The 19,936-nt window shown below is 37.7% G+C and overlaps 1 protein-coding gene across 2 annotated transcripts in view; it reads left to right on the top strand.

Annotated features, from left to right (window-relative positions):
- TMEM182 (transmembrane protein 182) overlaps nt 1–19,936 on the top strand; it is an 85,658-nt gene that overhangs the window by 16,092 nt on the left and 49,630 nt on the right. Inside the window, exons 1-3 of one of the 2 annotated variants that reach the window (XM_059134388.1) lie at nt 14,079–14,399; nt 14,631–14,730; nt 16,383–16,481. In XM_059134388.1, the coding sequence (XP_058990371.1) occupies nt 14,268–14,399; nt 14,631–14,730; nt 16,383–16,481 (331 nt within the window). In that variant the 5' untranslated portion in view covers nt 14,079–14,267. Of the gene's footprint in view, nt 1–14,078; nt 14,400–14,630; nt 14,731–16,382; nt 16,482–19,936 lie in introns of those variants that run through there. The other variant, XM_059134390.1, reaches the window with a different exon arrangement.

Raw genomic sequence — 19,936 nt, 5'->3', positions numbered from 1 at the left:
TCATTTGTTTATTTGTAAGAGAGCAAAATAGCAAGAGAGAGAGCACAAGCAGGGGGGAAGGGAGAAGCAGGCTCCCCACTGAGCAGGGAACCCAATGTGGGGCTAGATCCCAAGACCCTGGGCTATGATCTGAACCCAAGGCAGACACTTTAACCGACTGAGCCACCTAGATGCCTCTGAATAGTTGTTAATGGGAACAGTAGAGAGAGTGGTGAGCCATGCTTAGTCAGAAGGCTTAGGGGGACAGAGACCATCAGAAAGCACATGAAGATTTTTGCCAGCAGGTCAGAAAGTCATCCACCTGGTGACCATAGAGGAGTTCATTAATACCAGATGGTTTCTGGGGTGCCTGCATGGCTCAGTTGGTTAAGTGTCTGCCTTCGGCTCAGCGCATGATCAAACTGTTTTCAAAAGTAGCTATACAATTTTATATTCCCACCAGCAGGGGATGTGTGTTCTAATGTTTCCATATCCTCATCAATACTTATCTAATGGTGTTGTGTGGATTTACTTCTGCTGATGGCTAATACTATTGAGCATCTTTTATGTGCATATTTTCCATTTGCAATGCATGTATTCTTTGGAGAAATGTCTGTTCAGATACTTTGCCCATTTTTAAATTGAGTTTTCTTTTTGTTATCAAGTTATAAAAATTCTTTATATATTCTAGATGCAAATCTCTAAGCAGATATGTGAATTACTAATATCTCTCCCATTCTGCAGGTTATCTTTTCACTTTCTGATAGTATTCTTTGATGAACAATAGTTTTAACTTTGAGGATGTCCAGTCTGGTTTTTTTTCTCTTGTTTGCTTGTGTTTTTGTTGTGATATCCAAAAACACATTGCCTAATCCATAGTCATATGCCCATGTTTTTTTCTAAAAATTTTATAGTTTAGCTCTTAAATTTTGGTCTTTGATCCATAGTGAATTAATTTTTTCTATATTTCGTGAGAAAGGGGTGGGGAGAGAGTGGGCCATGGCTTAAATGTCAAAAGCGCTTGCTGTTTTTTTATCAAATTTTTAGTAGACTTTTTGGCTCAATGTTTCTACATTTTGTGTATGCCTTTAGGACAATTTCCTTAGACTTAAAATGGTTGGGTGTTTGAAATAGCTTTTACCTTTATGCTCTCTATCTCTCTATCAAATAAATAAATGAAATCTTAAAAAAAAAAAGTGGGGGGGGGCACCTGGGTGGCTCAGTTGGTTAGGCCTCTGCCTTCAGCTCAGGTGATAATCCCAGCATCCTGGGATCAAGGCCCCGCATCAGGCTCCCTGCTCAGCAGAGAGCCCGTTTCTCCCTCTCCCTCTACCTGCTACTCTGCCTACTTGTGCTCTCTATCTCTCTGTCAAATAAGTAAATTAAATATTTTTTAAAAGTAAATAATAGATTTTACCAGTTATGCTTGTGTTATTAGGGAACATGTCCATGAAGCTCTGCAAGCTGCCATTCCTGAAGTAAAACTCAGGTTCTATTGTTTTAAATATTTTATTTATTTATTTGACAGAGATCACAAGTCAGGCTCTATTTTTTTTTTCTTGCTTCTCTCATGTTCTGTAATAGTTTGTCGAAAACTCGGCATATTCTAGTTAGTCAGATAAATAAAAATATATACGTACATTTTGCTTATATATTTAGAGGTAAGCATAACTTTCCTTCTGCTGATCCTTCAGCATGAGGGTATGTGCTAATCTAGTCAGGAGTTGGACTGAGCTTGAAATTTGCTGTTGCCCAGCTACCCTCAGCGATTACCGTGATGGTTATTCTCAGTGCACCGTAGGCTTGATGTTTTTAGAGTGCAGGGGTTCTCAGCTGAGGGTGATTTTGCCCCTTGGGGGACATTTGAGACTGCCCAGCATACTTCTGATTGCCATAACTGGGAGTGTGCTTCTAGCATCGCTGGTGAGTAGAGAACAGAGATACTGCTAAATATCCTGCACCTCACAGGAGAGCATCCATAAGAGAATTATCCAGTACATAATGTCAGTAGTGCCCGAGTTAGGAAACACTGCTCTAGAGACATTTTATGTTTCAGGTGGTTTGCTAGAGTGTTTTCCATAACATCTGCTTCTCTCTTGGCTGACTTCGCGCTGCCCCTCAGAGACAGTCTTTCTCTTGCAGGTCCGAGTTGTAGTCCACTGTTATTTCTATTGGACTCACGTCAGTATATTGGTGACTGGCATGTACATTGACATGTAGACTGTCAGTATGTGCCAAGTATGTTTTAGCCAGGTACTGTGAATCTGAGGCTTGGCGATAGGGCCTTTCAGAAGTGTTCACATTCTCATCCGGTTGTAGTACTGTGCCTGGCACCACATGTTCTGGTTGCCAACTTAGGAGGACTTATTTTTGTTTTGTTTTGTTTTGTTTTTTGAGAGAGAGAGAGAAGACACATGAGCAGGAATGGGAAGGACAGAGAGAGAGAGAATCTTAAGCAGGCTTCATGCTCAGTGTGGAGCCCATTGTGGGGCTTGATCTCATGACCCTGAGACCATGACCTGAGCTGAAATCAAGAGTTGGACACTTGACAGACTGAGCCACCCAGGTGCTCTGGGAGAGAGGTTTTTATGAATAGACTTTATTTTTCATATTGGTTTTAGGTTCACAGGAAAAAGTAAGTGGAAAGCGTAGAGTTCCTATATATCCCCTGCCTCCAGACATGCAGTTTCCCTGATTATCAACATCCTGTGCCATAGTGGTATATTTGTTATAATCAGTGAACTTAAATTGAACCACCACTGTCACAAAGACCATGGTTTCATTTTGTGTTGTACAGTTGGTGGGTTTGGACAAATACATGACATCTATCCACCACTAGAGTATTGTACAGAATATCCTTACTGCTCTAACGTATTCTTCATGCTGTGTGCTTATTCCTGTTTCTCTTGGGGAAAAGTTCTTTCCTTCCTTCCTTTTTCCCTCCCTTTCTTTCTTGCTTTTTTTTTTTTTTTTTTTTTTTTTTTTTTTTTTTTAAAGAAAAAATCCTTGTGTCTTTGTCAGCTACAAAGGGTTTTCACCAATGAGTGCCCTAGTGGACATTGTGCTTTTCTTCTCCATGCAGATTAAGGCTTTTGTTCCAGAGGGGAGGCAGTTCAGTAGAGTTTGGCAGTGGCTATTTTTCTATGCATGCAGGTGTTATTGAGGTCAGAGGTGGTCAAGATTCTCACTAGTCTGTGTAAAAACCTAGTAGGGTTTGTTGACATGAATAAGTTGGTGCAGATCGTTCTGTGTGGGACCTGTAGGATTCATCCTAGCCACACTTGGCCGATAGCAATTCATAAGGAATTTTTAGTTGAATATTCTTAGGACCTTGTATGTCACTCAGCCTCGTCCACTATAGGTTAGCAAATGCTTGGGTCCTTTTTCTTCTTACATGTACTTGTTTTTCCTCAGAGACCCAAGCTGGTTGGTTGTTTAACTTACACCTCAATTCTCTCATGTGTTCAAGAAGAATGATTCATGTGAAGTTTGTCTAACCTTTCATTTGAGGAAAAGTGGAGATAAAAATCTTTTCAGTGCTCTACACTTCCAAGGTGAAAAGGGAACTTATTACTTTTTTTTTTTTTTTTTTTTTTTTTTTTTGCTGTAATTCTTTGACAATGGATGTTGAACTGAAATCTTCACAGAGCATCTAATTCTTGGCTTAAGTTCTATGTTCTGGAGTAAAATATTAGGGTCCCACCTAAGCTTATGACCTTATTTTATCTTAATTAAGTCCTAATAGGCCCTGTGTCCAAATATAGCCACAGTGGGGGTTAGAGATTCAATGTATGAATTTGGTGGAGGTGGGGCACACAAATCAGCATAATAAGAAACCATGCCACAGAGAGATACAGAATTACCTTAGTTTACTTACTGATAAAATAGGGGAAATCATGGACTTATTGTAGTGGGTTATTGTGAAGCAAAGCACTTAGAAGTGTGCTTAGAGCAAAGTGAGTGCTATGTACTGCTGGGTGTTACTATTTCGTTTCTTTGTCATTTTTGTTATTTAGCTGTTGTGTTATTTGAGTATCCTGATATGTCCTGATTTTCAAGTGCTTACTCCACACTGTATATGTAATTAAATTAACAGAACTTAGAACTTAAAAGACTTGGCTGAGGGAAAACATGAAGAGAAGTTGTGCAGCCCTCTCTGTAGAAACTACCAGCATGTTCAACAGTTCTGCAGACAGTGGCCACTCTGGACAGCTTCTGACTGGATTTTTCACACCAGCGCAATACCAACTATTTTCTCCTCTTGGAGACGTGGTAGCATGAAGGTCACATGGATGTGTCTCCGTGCATTGCACTCCAACCTGTGGATCGGATTGTCTTTCCTTTGGGGTACATAACCAGAACTGGCTCGCAGACACTGAACCTATTTGAGCGTCTTGCTTTGGGAAAGTCATCTGAGGTAGGAATTAAAAGTCCATCTTTATCTTTACTGATAAAGAAGACCCAGTGGCAAAGGTATGTAAAGAAAAGGCAACACATCCCAGAGCCAAGAGTTAAAATATCTTTCTCTCTGTTAAAATTCAGGTTATGACACATGAAAAGCACTTTTACAACCAAGGGACAGGAGAGGGGAATGTTTTCATTCACAGGTTTCTGGCACATGGAGTGTAGCATGTATCTTCAAGAGAGAATTGCAACTAACAAAGTGGTGAATGAATTGAATCAAAATAGCAATCCTTTAAGATGTGTATTTATATGATAGATAGCTTTTGCTAAGTTACATATGTTTGATTTCTAGTTTTATGTATCAAAAAAAATTCCCCTTTGGTCCTCAGTTTTGCCTCTGAAATGTCTTACTGTGTTTTGATTACAAGTAAAGGTGGGTTTTTTTTGACAAATAAATTCTAATTTTTCACCTCTTTCAGGAGTTGATGTACTTAAGTTCACTAATTGAGCTCTTTATGGAATTTAATCTGGAGCTAGATAGTGAACTCTTTTTCAAAGTAAAGGATGTTAATGTAAGCTTTGTGTGACTTACTTGTGTAAGGAGCCATCAATTTAATGGAGGATAAATTAATGAGGTGAATGAGCCGGTGGATCTTCCTGAAGTTGTGTTCAGTATGAGCTACTTATCAGGGTCTTGATACTTTGGTGGTGTCATCTTGATTTGCTGTATCAAATACTGTGAAAATAGCAAATCTTTGTACTCCAATATTTGTGTTATGTAGGAGAAGGAAGTTGGGGGAAATTGGAAGGGGAGATGAACCATGAGAGACTATGGACTCTAAAAAACAATCTGAGGGGTTTGAAGTGGCGGGGGTGGGGGGGGGAGGTTGGGGTACCTGGTGGTGGGTAATATAGAGGGCACGGATTGCATGGAGCACTGGGTGTGGTGAAAAAATAATGAATATGCTAAAAATAAATAAAAAATAAATTAAAAAAAAAAAATCGTAACCACCGACCATAGTATGCAAATTTTATCTGTGGCCAGCAGATGGCAGTGTTCAACCCAGTTCAGTTCAATTCCATATGATAACTTACTTGATCAGCTAAAATTTTCCTGCCCACCTACCTCAAGTCCTGGTAGGTGTTAGGGATGTGGCAGTAAACAAAAACAGAACCACTAATCACCCACATAGAGTTTGTTGTTCTGTACTACCTATAAGATGAGAAAGCCTTTAAATAATCTACAAAAAGAGAAAGTCTTTAAATCTAAACCTTTAGGGACGCCTGGGTGGCTCAGTTGGTTAAGCAGCTGCCTTCGGCTCAGGTCATGATCCCAGCCTCCTGGGATCGAGTCCCACATCCGGCTCCTTGCTCGGCAGGGAGCCTGCTTCTCCCTCTGCCTTTGCCTGCCATTCTGTCTGCCTGTGCTTTATCTCTGATAAATAAATAAAATCTTTAAAAAAAAAATAAATCTAAACCTTTAAAACTACAGGACGTGGTCCTGTTGTCACATTGGTGGATGTGGAAGGTAGTGGGGATGAACACACATAGAACCAAGAACCAGCATAAAAAAATAAAATTTAAAAAGGTTAGTAGAGGGGTACTTGGGTAGCTCAGTACATTGAGCATCCAACTCTTGATTTCTTTCTTTTTTAAAGATTTTATTTATTTACTTGACAGAGGGAGAGAGGGAGAGAGAGAGAGAGGAAAAAAAAAAAAGCAGGGGAGCATCAGGCAAAGGAAGAAGCAGACTTCCTGCTGAGCAGGGAGTCCAATGTGGGGCTTGATCCTAGGACCCCAGGATCATGACCTGACCTGAAGGCAGATGTTTAACAAACTGAGTCACCTAGGTGCCCCCCAACTCTTGATTTCTGCTCAGGTCATGATCTCAGTGTCCTGAGATTAAGCCCATCAGGCTCCACACTGGGCATGGAACTTGCCTAGGATTCTCTCTCTCCCTCTATCCTTCCCCATCACTCCTTCTCTATATCTCCCCCCACCCCCCAAAAAAAGAAGTCAGTAGAGTCACAGAGACAGATGACAGTGTTTCATTGGCAGTAAAATCTTGTTTCAATAATGATCATAGAGAAGCAACTGAAGTTTAGGGTCATGATGCAGTCTATTGTCTTATATTTAAGACTATGAGAGCAGAGTCTCTTACCTGTAACCCCAGGCCAGATGTGTTTAGAGTCATAATCTTGGGGATTTTGGAAAAGCAATACGCCTTATATTATGTAACACCTCCAATGTAATCTGGGGGAGCCTTCTAATCAAATGCATTCATACTTATGCAATAAAATACAAGAAAATTCACACTATAATTTATATACACCATCCCTATGCCAATTAGGTTTGTTTTGCCAACAGCTTTCGGTTTTCAGAGATGTTGGAATGGCAGATAAGTATTTTGGATCTATAATATATTATTCCATGACAAAAAAGAATCCAACCCAAAAAAATCTCCAAAAAGAAAAAAAAATTAGAGTTTTCTGGAAAATGGATTATCCGTCTATAGAAGCTTGTGAGAGTTTGATTCTGTATAGGCAGACCTCGTTTTATTGCAGGACACTGTGTTGTGCTTCACAGATACTGCATGGGATGGTTGGTTGGTTGGTTAGTTGGTTTTTTACAAATTGGCACTTTGTGGCAGCCTGACATTGAGCAAATCTGTTGGTGCCATTTTTTCAACAGTATTTGCTCACTCATGTCTTTGTATCAGATTTTGGTAATTCTTACAGTATTTCAAAGTTTTTCATTATTATTATACTTGAATTGCTGCAATCTCATGATAAAACTCTGATGGATGGAGTTACTTCTTATGGATGAGCAAAGCAGTGGTTTTGAGATGGAATCCACTCCTGGTGAAGACGCTGTGAAGATTGTTGAAATGACAGCAAAGGATTTAGGATATAACAAACACTTAGTTGATAAAGCAATAGCCACAGGTGGAGAAGAGGGACTCCAATTTTGAAAGAGCTTCTACAGTGGGTAAAATACTGTCAAACACCATCACTTGCTACAGAAATCATTTGTGAGAGGAAGAATCAACCCAGATTGCAAACTTCATTGTTGTCTTATTTTAAAAAATTGCCTTTAGCAACCACCACCCTGATCAGTGTTTAACCATCAACATGGAGGCAAGACTCTCCAATCACCAAAAAGATAACCACTCATTGAAGCTCAGATAATGGTTCACATTTTTTAGTAATAAAATATTTTAATTAAGATATACCCATTGTATTTTTAGACGTGATGCTTTTGTACACTTACAAGACTACAGTATAGTGAAAAAGAGAAGCACTCTCAGTGTTGTGAGAATATAAACTCATGACTTTTATGTGCACTAGGAAACCAAAAAGTCCACTTGACTGGCCTTATTGTGATATTTGTTTGCTTCATTGCTGTGCTCTGGAACCAAACTTACAGTATTTCTGACTTATGCCTATGTTTGTTTATAAATTTGTTCAGTACTGTTAGGTCCTGGGTACTGTTATTCTTGAATTTTTAAAAACTGAAATGAATTAAAATTAATTTCATTTTGAGAATGTTTAGCTTAATGTGGTATTTTGAGAGAATTAAGACTATTGCAGTATCAGGATTGGAAATTATGACTTTGGTAAAACGAATGTTTTGCTCATTATCACTCACAAATTAAACATGACTTGGGATTTCTGCTAAGTTTCAGTGTATTTACCAATTGGAAAACACAGTTAACTAAAAAAAAAAAAAAAAAAGACACTGGATTAAAATAATCAAAGCCTCTCGTGGTTTACGGTCATGAAGACTTTGGTTGTCAAGTTTTATTTAACTTGAAGAAAACATGAAGGAAATTTACCACACTATCTTGGTGGTAATATGGTGCTAATGATCTTCATATAATCTAGGTTTTAGAAGATTGATTTTTAAACTTTTTTTTAATTAAAAAAAAGAAAACCTAAAAACATTTTTGTCACAATTTCTCTACGTGACAAAAGATTCTAAAAACAAAGTTATTTCCAGGAAGTCAGGAGGATCTCCCAATGGAATGATGATAGTAGAAATGATCAGGATGAGAGCAGAATGGCAGGGATGACTGAAGAGTTCATGGAGCTTTCAGAAGGCAACAAAACCAGACCAGCTTTCTTAGTTTGGTGCGTTATGCCTTCTACTACCTGATTTCACAACGCATCTAAATTTGTTTGCTTCATTGTTAAGTCTTTATGTTGTTTTCAAAAGTACTTGGAGCAGCTTACGTAAGCATATGTAAAATAAAAGGTTAAACAAGTACATGTGGGAGAGAAAATCAGGGTCACACAGGAAGAAAACTAAGGAAGGATGGTAGGGGAAAGAGTGGGAAGCTGGGACATCACCTTTGTACATCTTGGCTTTGAGCTTTTTAAGTACCCAGGTTAGAAGAGAAGCACTCTCAGTGCCATGAGAATATAAGCTCACTGAGGTTAGAGAGCACCGTTTATTCATTGTCACCATTCTGGGACACAGCAATATGTCTTAGAATAGGCATGTGATAAATATGTATTAAATGAATAAAGATTTACAGTATCTCTAAGGTTAAAAAATCACAGTATTCATCTGTGAAAACAGAACTTTTAGCATTCAGAAATTTCCTCTTGGTCTTCAAAAAAAGACACTGTGGTTGCAGGGACCAACATTCTTGATAACATTTAGAAGAACAGTGTGGCAAACTTTATATGGGGATTTCATTTAGTGTTTATATATGATTTTTAAAAAAGATTTTTTAAAATTTATTTGACAGAAACACAGCAAGAGTGGGAACACAAGCAGGGGGGTGGCAGAGGGAGAGGGAGAAGCAGGCTTCCCAATGAGCAGGGGGCCTGATGTGGGACTCGATCCCAGGACCTGGGATCATGACCTGAGCCGAAGAAGGCAGACGCTGAAATGACTGAGCCACTCAGGCACCCTTGGTTTATATATTATTAATTTGTTCATCGAGCATACATTTCTTGATCCAAGTTTTCCCAAGACATGCTTCAAAAAAGTGTCTATAGAAGAGCAAGAGTGTAATTAAACAGATAGGGAAAAGTGTTAGAGGTTGTATAATACAGTCTCCTTGGGGATTGCTGCTGGTACTCAACACCTAGAAGAACATGTAGCACATAGTAGGGACTTGGTGGCTATTTGTTGAGTGGGTTAGTGAAGAGTTCATCATGGAAGAGAAGAGACTTCTAATGAGAAGGGAGCAGAATAGGAAAGGACTGGGGGAGATGTTGCTGGTGGCCTAAGAAGGACAATGTATGTGGGCGTGGGGAGTACTGGAGGCGCTTGGTGAGAGGTTAGTCTGTTGAAATAAATCCGAGTCCTATCTGGAATGCTATCTCAGGGAGTTTTATTTTATATTATGATTGTTAATTTTTTTTCCATCAAAATCTGATCTTCAGCTGAAGGCAAGATAGAAGAGAAACCTAATGTAGATTACGTACCAACACATTTGACACTCGTCCTCTTACCTAATACCGCAATTATCCTCTCAAGTATTGTTCCTATTTTCCATATAAGAAACTGAAGCTTAAGAGATTTGAATGACTTGCCCATGATCACTATCTATGAAAGAAAATTCTTACTCTTCTTAATTCAATGAAATTCTCATTCTAAAAGACTGACAGTTGGGGAGAACTCAGGGAACGGAGCTGTCCTTGCAGGTCCTGTGCTTGTGCCCAGGTTTATTGTATTTGGAGAACAAGTCCAAAGTCTTCACTCAGCTGCCTTGCCTCCTCATTTAGTCTTTGGAGCACAGAGAATAACTGAAAGTTGTAACAAAGCTATGGGCTAATGTTTAGGGTATACACATAGAAACATCACCCATGAATTATTGTGAATTGCCTTTGGTGGTGAGACTGCATGCAGATCTCTTTTGGTTTGCCTCTGGCCATGTTCATGTGAATGAGAGCATCTTTACTTCCTGCCACCAAGAACACTTTTAGATGCTAAGATCCTTGCCCAAGAGCGTGAATGCCCACAGAGAAAGTGGTTATTTCATATTTTGCCTATTGTAGACTAACTCATAGTCAAGATATTTAATGAGCTTAGGTTTGTGTCTGCTACTTGGTAGATGCTCATGAATATCAGCTTCTCATTTTTGACAGTCAAGCTCTCCCATGTGCTTATGCTTGTGGCCTTGCAGATTCAGTGTGATAATCATATCAACATAAAAATAGATTCAATATTCACAGAAAGGATAGGCAATGGAGATGCTTTATTATGGGATTATTATGAGTTGAGGTTGGTGCCTCAATATGTCTGTCTCTCCTCATCTCATGGCCTTTCACTAGAAAGGAGTGTGAAGGGATAAAGAGACCCTCTGCTCAAATCCGTACAGATGATAAGAACCCAGCAGCTTTTTAGCCATCTTCCTGGTACATAGGTAATTGTTCAGGCTGCCGAGGGAATCTGAGGAAGAGATGCTGAATAGCTGTTAGAAATATTTTAGGAATCATGCAAAATTAGAGGAGTTGCAAACGACAGGCGAAGGGTCTGGTTTTCTAAAAAAGAGAGACACGTTTTGACCCTTGGATGGCAAATTCCATTTCATTTCTCGGAGTCTGATGGGGATTCTCAAAAAGGTGGTGTGTGAGCATCTGCAGAGGAAGCACACACGCCCCTCCCCTCCCCGTGGCCCCCTCCACCCCCCGCCTGCCAAATCCATTCTTCCAAGTTTCACAAAGAACGGGACATGCCAGACCAGGGCCATTTCTTCTGGGATGGATTGCCAGTTGGATAGCTCAGAAGGTCATGTATTTGCATCTCAGCCAAGAGTCCTAATACAAATTAATTTTATTTATTTATTTATTTATTTTAGTGCCTGTTGTGTGTCAAGTACTGTGATAAGTACTGGGGATAATGGAGCTAAAGGAGTTCAGTTTCATGATATCAGAACTACTCTGTGTTATCAAATTAACGTGTACAAACGAGTGGTGGAATTAATTAGATTGGTTACCTAATAAATGACTTAATAAACATAGTTTTGTAACAATGATTATACAATTTTTGGATAAACCATAAATGGTAAGAAAATGTTATTCATTGACAGACCTAGTCAGAAAGATGATTTGTTGTGCATGACAAAGACCAAAATTGAGATGAATTATAATAATAACAAAATTCTATGTTCCTTTCTGCTTATTTTAAAAATCTAATTGTTTGTATGTTTGTGAATTTGTGTTAAAGATTTAGTGATAATGCATATAAACCTTTGTGATTAAATAAAATAAAACCTTCCTGAAAAAATCCCTCCTCCTCTCCAAAGAACAGTGTCGGTGCCTACAACCACAACCACAACTACACAGCCACACCAGTCTTGGGAGAAGGGTGGGTGGGGAGCAGGAGAATGTGTCTAGGTCGGCCAGAAGCTCATTATTACAATGTCTGTGTGCTTCATTCTAATGAATCATTTTTTCCACTGGGACATGAACTCTTCCAGGTCAGGGCCTATGTACTGTAACCTTAATATCTTGCAAAATGCCTGGACCCTCACAAGTTCTCAATAAGCACTTCTTCAAGAGTATTTTCTTCTTCAACCCCCCCCAAAATCCCTTAATTTGATCTGATATAACATTAATTATGGAATAGCATCTGTATTAGTTTCTCACTGTTGCTGTAACAAATTGATAAAAAGTTAGTGGCTTGTAGCAATACAAATTTATTGTCATTACAGTTCCAGAGGTCAGAAACCCCCCAAATCAAGGTGTTGGTAATGTTATGTTTTTTCCTCAGGGAGGCTTTCAAGTGAATCTGTGTTCTTTTCCTCTTCCAGGACCTAGAAGCCATCCACATTACTTGGCTTGTGGCACCTTCAAACTGGGAAATTTCTGACCCTTTTTCTTGTCACATTTCTTTCTTTGACCATTCTGTTAGAAGTGATTCTCTACTTTTCTTTTAAAGATTGATATGGTTATATTGGATCTACCTGTATCATCCAAGATACGGCCATAAAGAGTAACCTATTCACAGATTATGTGATTACAGTTAGGACTAGGGTGTGGCCAGAGTAATGGGGAGACCATTACTCTGCTTATCGTAGCCTCCAAATCAGAAAGGTGATAGTGATAAGGTGTTAAACTCTATGCAGAATATTTTACTATGCCTCAGTTAAACTGAATACTTGAAAATTGTAGCAAAGAACCAGAACAGTAAGGAGATTTGGAGTTGTGCCAGTCTAAGGAATAGGCATAAATTCTAAATAAATTTCTAGTCTAAATGAATAGGAAGTTTAGCTTAGAAAAGACAAGATCTACATGTAGGGGTCCAGTGGCAGTTGTGGTTTGCGGAGGCATGAAATGACTGCTTCTTCAAAATATCAGAAAATTCTGTGTCATGACAGGATTGTACACTTGTGTTGTGAAATCCCAGAGGACTGAATAGGGTTAATCTTGGAAACTTTAGGGAAAAAGATTTTGGTTGTATGAACATTAATGATGTCCTTCTATACAGACAACTAGAAATGTCATGACTTGATGTCATGGGTGTCTTACAAAAGAGATTTGAACATTAGGACAGCTCAGGTCAACTGTTAAATTCCATTTAACCCTCATAGCCACCAATTCTGTGACTTAGAATTCTATTCGTGACCTTTGGGCCCCTCCACTGTGTTTAGTTGGAACTGGCCAAGGCCTTACATCCTTACTGAAGAGTCATTTCTTGCCTTCGCCAAATCCATATTTAAGGATTTGTCCCAGACCAGAAGAAGAATTGGTGAAGGAAGTTGGTAGAGCTGATGCCTCTTCAGAAGATGCAGAAACTCATGTTATTGTTGAGAATATATATTAAAAAAAAAAAAAACCCCAGTAGCCATAGAGATAGTACAAATTTTAAAATGCTACACCAATACTTAAACATACTGTCTGACATATTCAGACATGAAAAGAGAACAACTGTAGAAGACAAAGCATGAAGAAAGTATCGATTCCTTAGGTGGTTTGTATAAGAATCAAGTATGACACATGAGGAAATCAGCTGTTTAAAACGAAGGGAACAAAAGAAAGGGTAGACTAGCTTCTTTCATCTTAATCCACAAAACAATGTATTTTGAGACTTTTTTTTTAACCTGTCCATGTTGGGGATGGTTGTTTAAGCAACTTGTACAAGATCTGGGAGCTGTGGTAGAAAATGCTGTTTTTACGTAAAAACATATGTAGCATGAAAGTACTTTTTTATACTTTAAATAGTCTGTTACTTTATTATTGATCTTCTAAGTATACATCTGTCTAGTTTATAAATCTAGACTCTACATATTCAATTAGACTACACAGATTATTTTGTATCCCAAAAGTATCAAAAAGAAATTAAGGAATTAATTACAACTTCACTTGTACTCAAGAGAATTCTTTGTGGTTTCTTATAGCTGTTATTTATCTATATTCAAAGAGAGCCTTAAGTGTCTTTGTCTTTGGGGTTGTAATGGTCATTCTAGACTAAGAGAGGCTTGTTCAGACACTTAAGATGGTGGACCAATACTGCCAATGACTTCATACCACTGCATCGTCTTTCCACTTCTATGGATTACCCAACAGCAATAATGGTCATTCTAACCAGCTCCTGATGCTCCTCTCTACAGTCAAGGGAAGGTCAGCTATTTTTTGATCCCCATGGGAGAGAGACAGCTCCTCAATCAGTATCCTAAAATAGCTGGCCATTCTCAGCTGCTGGGCTGGAGTCCCTCCAGGGGAGAGCAAAGGGAACACAAATACACCCACAGGGTGCAAGTGAGAAGCCACCACAACATGAGCTAGGAGAGGCTTCTCAAGAAGATCCTGCTTACTCAAAAAATCTTTCTTCTTCTTTTCTTTTGTTTTCTTTTTTTAATTGAGAAGCTAAGTGTCTGCCATTTTTAACTTTCTTATTTTGTTTAAAGGGAAACCACTGCCTTGAAAATGAGACTAAATATTGCCATCTTCTTTGGAGCTCTCTTTGGTGCTTTGGGGGTTTTACTCTTTTTGGTGGCCTTTGGATCGGATTATTGGCTTCTTGCAACTGAAGTGGGGAAGTGTTCAGGTGAACAGAATGTGCGTTTCTTCTTCCAAATACTGATGTACTTGGTAGAAATGAGGATAGCCTTCCTCTTGAAATCAGAGATTAGTAGTGGAGTGCCTATTTCTTCACAGAAGAGATAGGTAGAAAGCTATTACCATTACTATTTGGGATGGAATACATTTCTTTAACATTTTCCTGGATATGGTAACTTAAGTTATGTACTTTGTGTTGATGGCAAGTTACTTCATTTGTCTTCTGTGTAGATAGAGAACATCACTTTCCACCATGAAGGATTCTTCTGGAGATGTTGGTTTAATGGGATTGTGGAAGAGAATGATTCCAGTATCTGGAAGTTCTGGTACAGTAAGTGCAATTTAGCTTTATTTTCCCCCTTGTCATTAAAATAAGAATGAACAGCTTCTTATTTAGTACAGATCATTTACAATACAGGATTGGATTCTTAACTATAGAATCTTGATAGGATATCTTCAAAAGACTCATGAAGTGGTTCTTTTTCAGTAGGTAGAAATGGCTATATGAATAATTACTTTATTTTCTAACCTAAAGTAAGAGTCTGAATATTTATGGAAAAACTGAATTATATGCTGTTTTCTTGTTCTGATTTAAAATACCCTAACTTTAATAAAAACAACAAAAAACAAAAACCATTGATATTACCTTTATTATTTTTCTCAAATGTCTATATATTTGCAACATAGCAATATATATTATTTTCTCAAATATATATATATTTGCAACATAGCAATATATATATAGGTTATCCCTCGAAACCTCAAATTAAAAATTTAAAAATAGAGATGTTATTTTATATTCGTGACTTTAAAGTTAAAAAAATCTTTTTAAATAATAAAACTTAATTGCCAGCCACAGTGGATGAAAGCTCACTCTGTTTGGGCTTTAACCAAGTTTGTGGGCAATATGAAGAAATGCCTGGCTTTTGATGTTTGCATTCTCTCATAGAAACTTGAAAGTTCTCTTTTGAAGTAGAAAAGCCTCTTAAAAATATGATACATTCTTTTCACTGTATTTCCTATATTTTATTATTCTTTGAAAATAACTAGCTTTTATCTTACCCCAAAGGTTATTGTAGGCTGAAATTATTAGTCTCCTTACCATATACTTCTGTGATATATCAAAATATGGTATATACTCTTGTGATTTATCAAAATATGGCATTTATATATATAATAAAGGATACATAATAAAAATATGAGATCTTGGAAGACAAGTAAGCTGACAGCAAGTAGGCATGCATAAAAGGAAACAAGTAATAATGAGATAAAATTTTGCAAGAAATAGTTGACAGGCTTTCTTACAGACATTTTGGGGAAGAGAAAAAGTGTCTTCCAATGAAAACTATTTAGACTGGTAGATTAAATCAGACTATGCAAGAGGAAGACTTTTCCAAGGACTTAGAAGAAGGAAGAATTTCACTCCTTCTTAAAGAGTACGCACTGAAATCTTCAAGTTTTCAAACAACATAAACGTTTTTTCTTGTATTTTTTTCAAATACTAAAAATGCATTTGGATTATTAACTTGTATGACCTATCATTTCCATCTTTTCCCTAAAAATAGAATATAGAATACTTTTTATGTTATTCAGAACTGATCAAGGTTAAATCTAAGTTTATTAGATTTTTAAAACAATTACTTTTTGAATACTTACTATGCACTAAACATCAAATTAGGAACTAGAGAATATGTTTGTGAAAATAAATGAAGTGTAGTGCCTTTAATTTTAAGGTGATATTAGGGGCATTCTCTGCACTGAACTATGTCATGAGTTAGATGTTTTAGATGAATCCACTTTCCAGGTCCCCTCAGCTGCTTGATGGGAGTTTTTTCCCCCTCATTCAACTGTTCTCTGAACTTGTTGATCTAACCTGCAGTTTGTTTAGCTTGTGTGCCCCAGATCCCACATTTCTCTTCTGTTAGGAACAGGTCTTCTCTCATTTTCTCAATAACAACAACCTCTGTTTGGTCTCCTTTCTAGCCAATCAGCCAGCATCCAAGAACTGCGCACATGCCTACCTGTCACCATATCCCTTTATGAGGGGAGAGCACAACTCAACCTCCTATGATTCTGCTATTAGTAAGTACCTCGGTCCACTGAATGCCTCTGAGATGGACTTGTTTTTTTGAAAAAAAAAAAAAAAATTAACATGTATCATTTCAATATTTTCTCTGGTATCAATCTGTTATATATAAAATAATAGGAGGCCCTTATAATATACCATTTATAACTCTAATTGAATATAATTTAGGTTTTTTTTTTTTTTTTTTTTTTTTTAAAGATTTTATTAATTTATTTGACAGAGAGAAAGATCACAAGTAGGCGGAGAGTCAGGCAGAGAGAGAGGAGGAAGCAGGCTCCCGCCGAGCAAAGAGCCCGATGCGGGGCTCGATCCCAGGACACCGAGATCATGACCTGAGCCGAAGGCAGCGGCTTAATCCACTGAGCCACCCAGGCGCCCCTAGGTTTTTTTTTTTTTAAAGATTTTATTTATTTATTTGAGAGAGAGACAGTGAGAGAGAGCATGAGAGGCGAGAAGGTCAGAGGGAGAAGCAGACTCCCCATGGAGCTGGGAGCCTGATGTGGGACTCGATCCAGGGTCTCCAGGACCGTGACCTGAGCCAAAGGCAGTTGCTTAACCAACTGAGCCACCCAGGTGCCCCTATAATTTAGGTTTTAAAGTAAAACCATTGTAGGGCACCTGGGTGGCTCAGCTGGTTAAGCATCTGCATTCAACTCAGGTCATGACCCCAGGGTCCTGGAATCAAACCCCCCAACAGACTCTTTGCTTAGTGGGGAGCCTGCTTCTCCCTCTCTCTCTGCTGGCCACTTCTGCTGCTTATGCTTTCTCTCTTTCTCTGCCAAATAAATGAATAAAAATCTTTAAAAATATATAAATAGAAGTAAAGCCATTGTAATTTACTTGCTACTTATAAAGATATTTATAAGTGTGTTTTATGATGTGGAAATAATGATACTAGGAAGAACTGACCTGAAACTAGTTTTACAACAACAAGTAATCATAATATATACCCTACTTTTACAACATTGTTTTTGCAGCTGTTGCACGTACAAATATGATTATGTTACTATTTTCCTATAAAATGACTGAACTTTGTTATATGTGATAACTCAGAGAACAGTCAAATATCATTAACTGAGAGTCATAATTACCTAGTTTCTTTTGTCTTTTCATACTATTTGTTCTATAGAAAGTACACAAACTTAATTTGTACAGAAAACACATAATATATACTTAAATCTAGTTTTAGAGAAAGTACTTAAGCTCAATATGTCAGCTTTATTCTTAGCTGGTTTCATGAAGATTTTAATAAAGGGTGTTTATCATAATCTTAAAACTAAGAGTTGGTTCAGAATTTACCAGTGTCATAAACAGGAACAAAAATATTTGTTTTATAGGGGCGCCTGGGTGGCTCAGTGGGTTTAAGCCTCTGTCTTTGGCTCAGGTCATGATCTCAAGGTCCTGGGATTGAGCCCCGCATCAGGCTCTCTGCTCAGCAGAAGGCCTGTTTCCCTTCCTCTCTCTCTGACTGCCTCTCTGCCTACTTGTGATCTCTGTCTGTCAAATAAATAAATAAAACCTTAAAAAAATATATTTGTTTTATAAAAGATAATAAGTAATATATTGAATATGCTGGATTGACTTGTTTAGTCAGTACTCTCCAGAGAACCAGTAGCAGGTAAACGGGTGGGGGTGAAGGTTGGGGAGTGAGGATGATTGATTGATTGATGGATGATGGATGGATTAAGGGATTGATGGAGAGATTTTAAGGAATTGTCTTGTGCCATTGTGGAGGCTGGCAAGTCTACAATCTGTAAGGCAAGCCTGTAGACTAGATAGGAGTTGCCATTACAGTCTTGACTCTAAAGGGTGGAAACTCTGGTAGAATGTCTTAAAGGAAACTTCAATCTTTATTCTTAATGCCTTCAGCTGATTGGACGAGGCCCACCCCCATTATGAGTAGTTTAACCAAATTAACACATAAGATTAACCATCATAAATCTTAACAAATCTTTACAGCATACATCATTTTTAAAAATTATCTATAAAAATATGTATTTTTATACCTTATAATTTTAAGTTCTTCAAAGGATATACCATCTGCTTAGATCACATGATTGACATGACATTTTATGGTAGTGGATGTGAGGTCTGGATAGGAAAAGAGGTGCACTGACACACAGCCATGCTTATCCATCAAAGTTGCTTGTGCTTAAAATGCCTTTGGCTTTTGGCCTTGAGAACTACAGTGTGGATGCTCTTTCCCATTGAAAACTGCACAAGGCAGTTCCCATTTCTCAAAGCCCTTTGCATCCTGTGTGACATGGACCTTCTCATTGATAAGAGAAAGATGGCATAGCAAAGAGTAGGAGAAACAATTTTGTATTATAAAAAGTTGCAAAAGAAGTACTCCCCTGACATTCTTATTTTTCTAAAATGGACTAAGAAGTTGTACAGGGTTGACTTTCCACAACATTAGGTATTTGCATAAATATTAGGATTTTTGTTGATCCTCATATGTTCAGGTCCTGTGATGAGATAGGTATTGTGGGGTACATATATTTTAAATGACTACATATTTGAAAAGCCTGCACCTTAAGGAAATAGAAGAGAACTTTAAAAACAAGGTGACATGATCTAAACATAATAATTATGATGGAGATGGATAGAAAGTGCATGTCACAAAAATTATACTGCAATTATGCTTAGAATTATTGTGTAGCACTGCATGTAATTACTGTGTCATTTTTTGGATCTGATGACAAAACCATATTCCAATTTGTCGTTTTGTTTTGTTTTAAATTAGCAGATTCCTCTTTGGCTCACGTATTGTAACTCCCTATTCACTTTAAGCAACTTTATCAAACATTTTAGCAAACATGACTGAGATGGGAAAAAGTATGTCCTACAATAGAAATAGCATACACATATTTCATTTACCTTCATAATAATGTACAATGATATCTGACATTATATTTGGGTGATTTTTTTCTTATGATTTCCTTTATCCAAGAGAAAGGCCATGGATATCATTAGAAGGGTTTTACCTGATTGAATGTGTATGTTTCCTAGTTAGTGAGGCCATCTAGTCTTTACTAGACTCCATAGCCACTCTTTGGCTTCATGTAGCCTTATAATGATCAGGCATTATACATTTGCTAATTTATCTTGGCTAAATTCAAAGTATTATTTGTAAAATCTGTGCTTTCCAGCCTGGCAAATAATTGGTAAAATGGCTCTGTATTCTCCTGAGCTCTTGTACTTGTAGTTAGCCAGTATTGAAATCAGTGAAAATAAAAGAGTAGTATCTAATCTTTCTGGAAGACTGTTTTGTAACCATCAGATGCAAATGATGAAATTATTCTATTTCATAATACGGAGACTGAGATTCAGAGAAACCACGTGAGTCTGCACACAGCTGATTATTGGCAGAACTATTGCAAAGGCCCAAGTCTCTGGATTTTGTTTATGGATAATCATATAAACTAAGTGAATGAAGAGGCAGATTTTA

Source organism: Mustela lutreola, chromosome 9 (genome assembly GCF_030435805.1).
Source record: "Mustela lutreola isolate mMusLut2 chromosome 9, mMusLut2.pri, whole genome shotgun sequence".
NCBI lineage: Eukaryota > Metazoa > Chordata > Mammalia > Carnivora > Mustelidae > Mustela > Mustela lutreola.
Note: the sequence above shows the minus strand (reverse complement) of the source record. Positions and strands in the feature narration are given on the sequence as shown.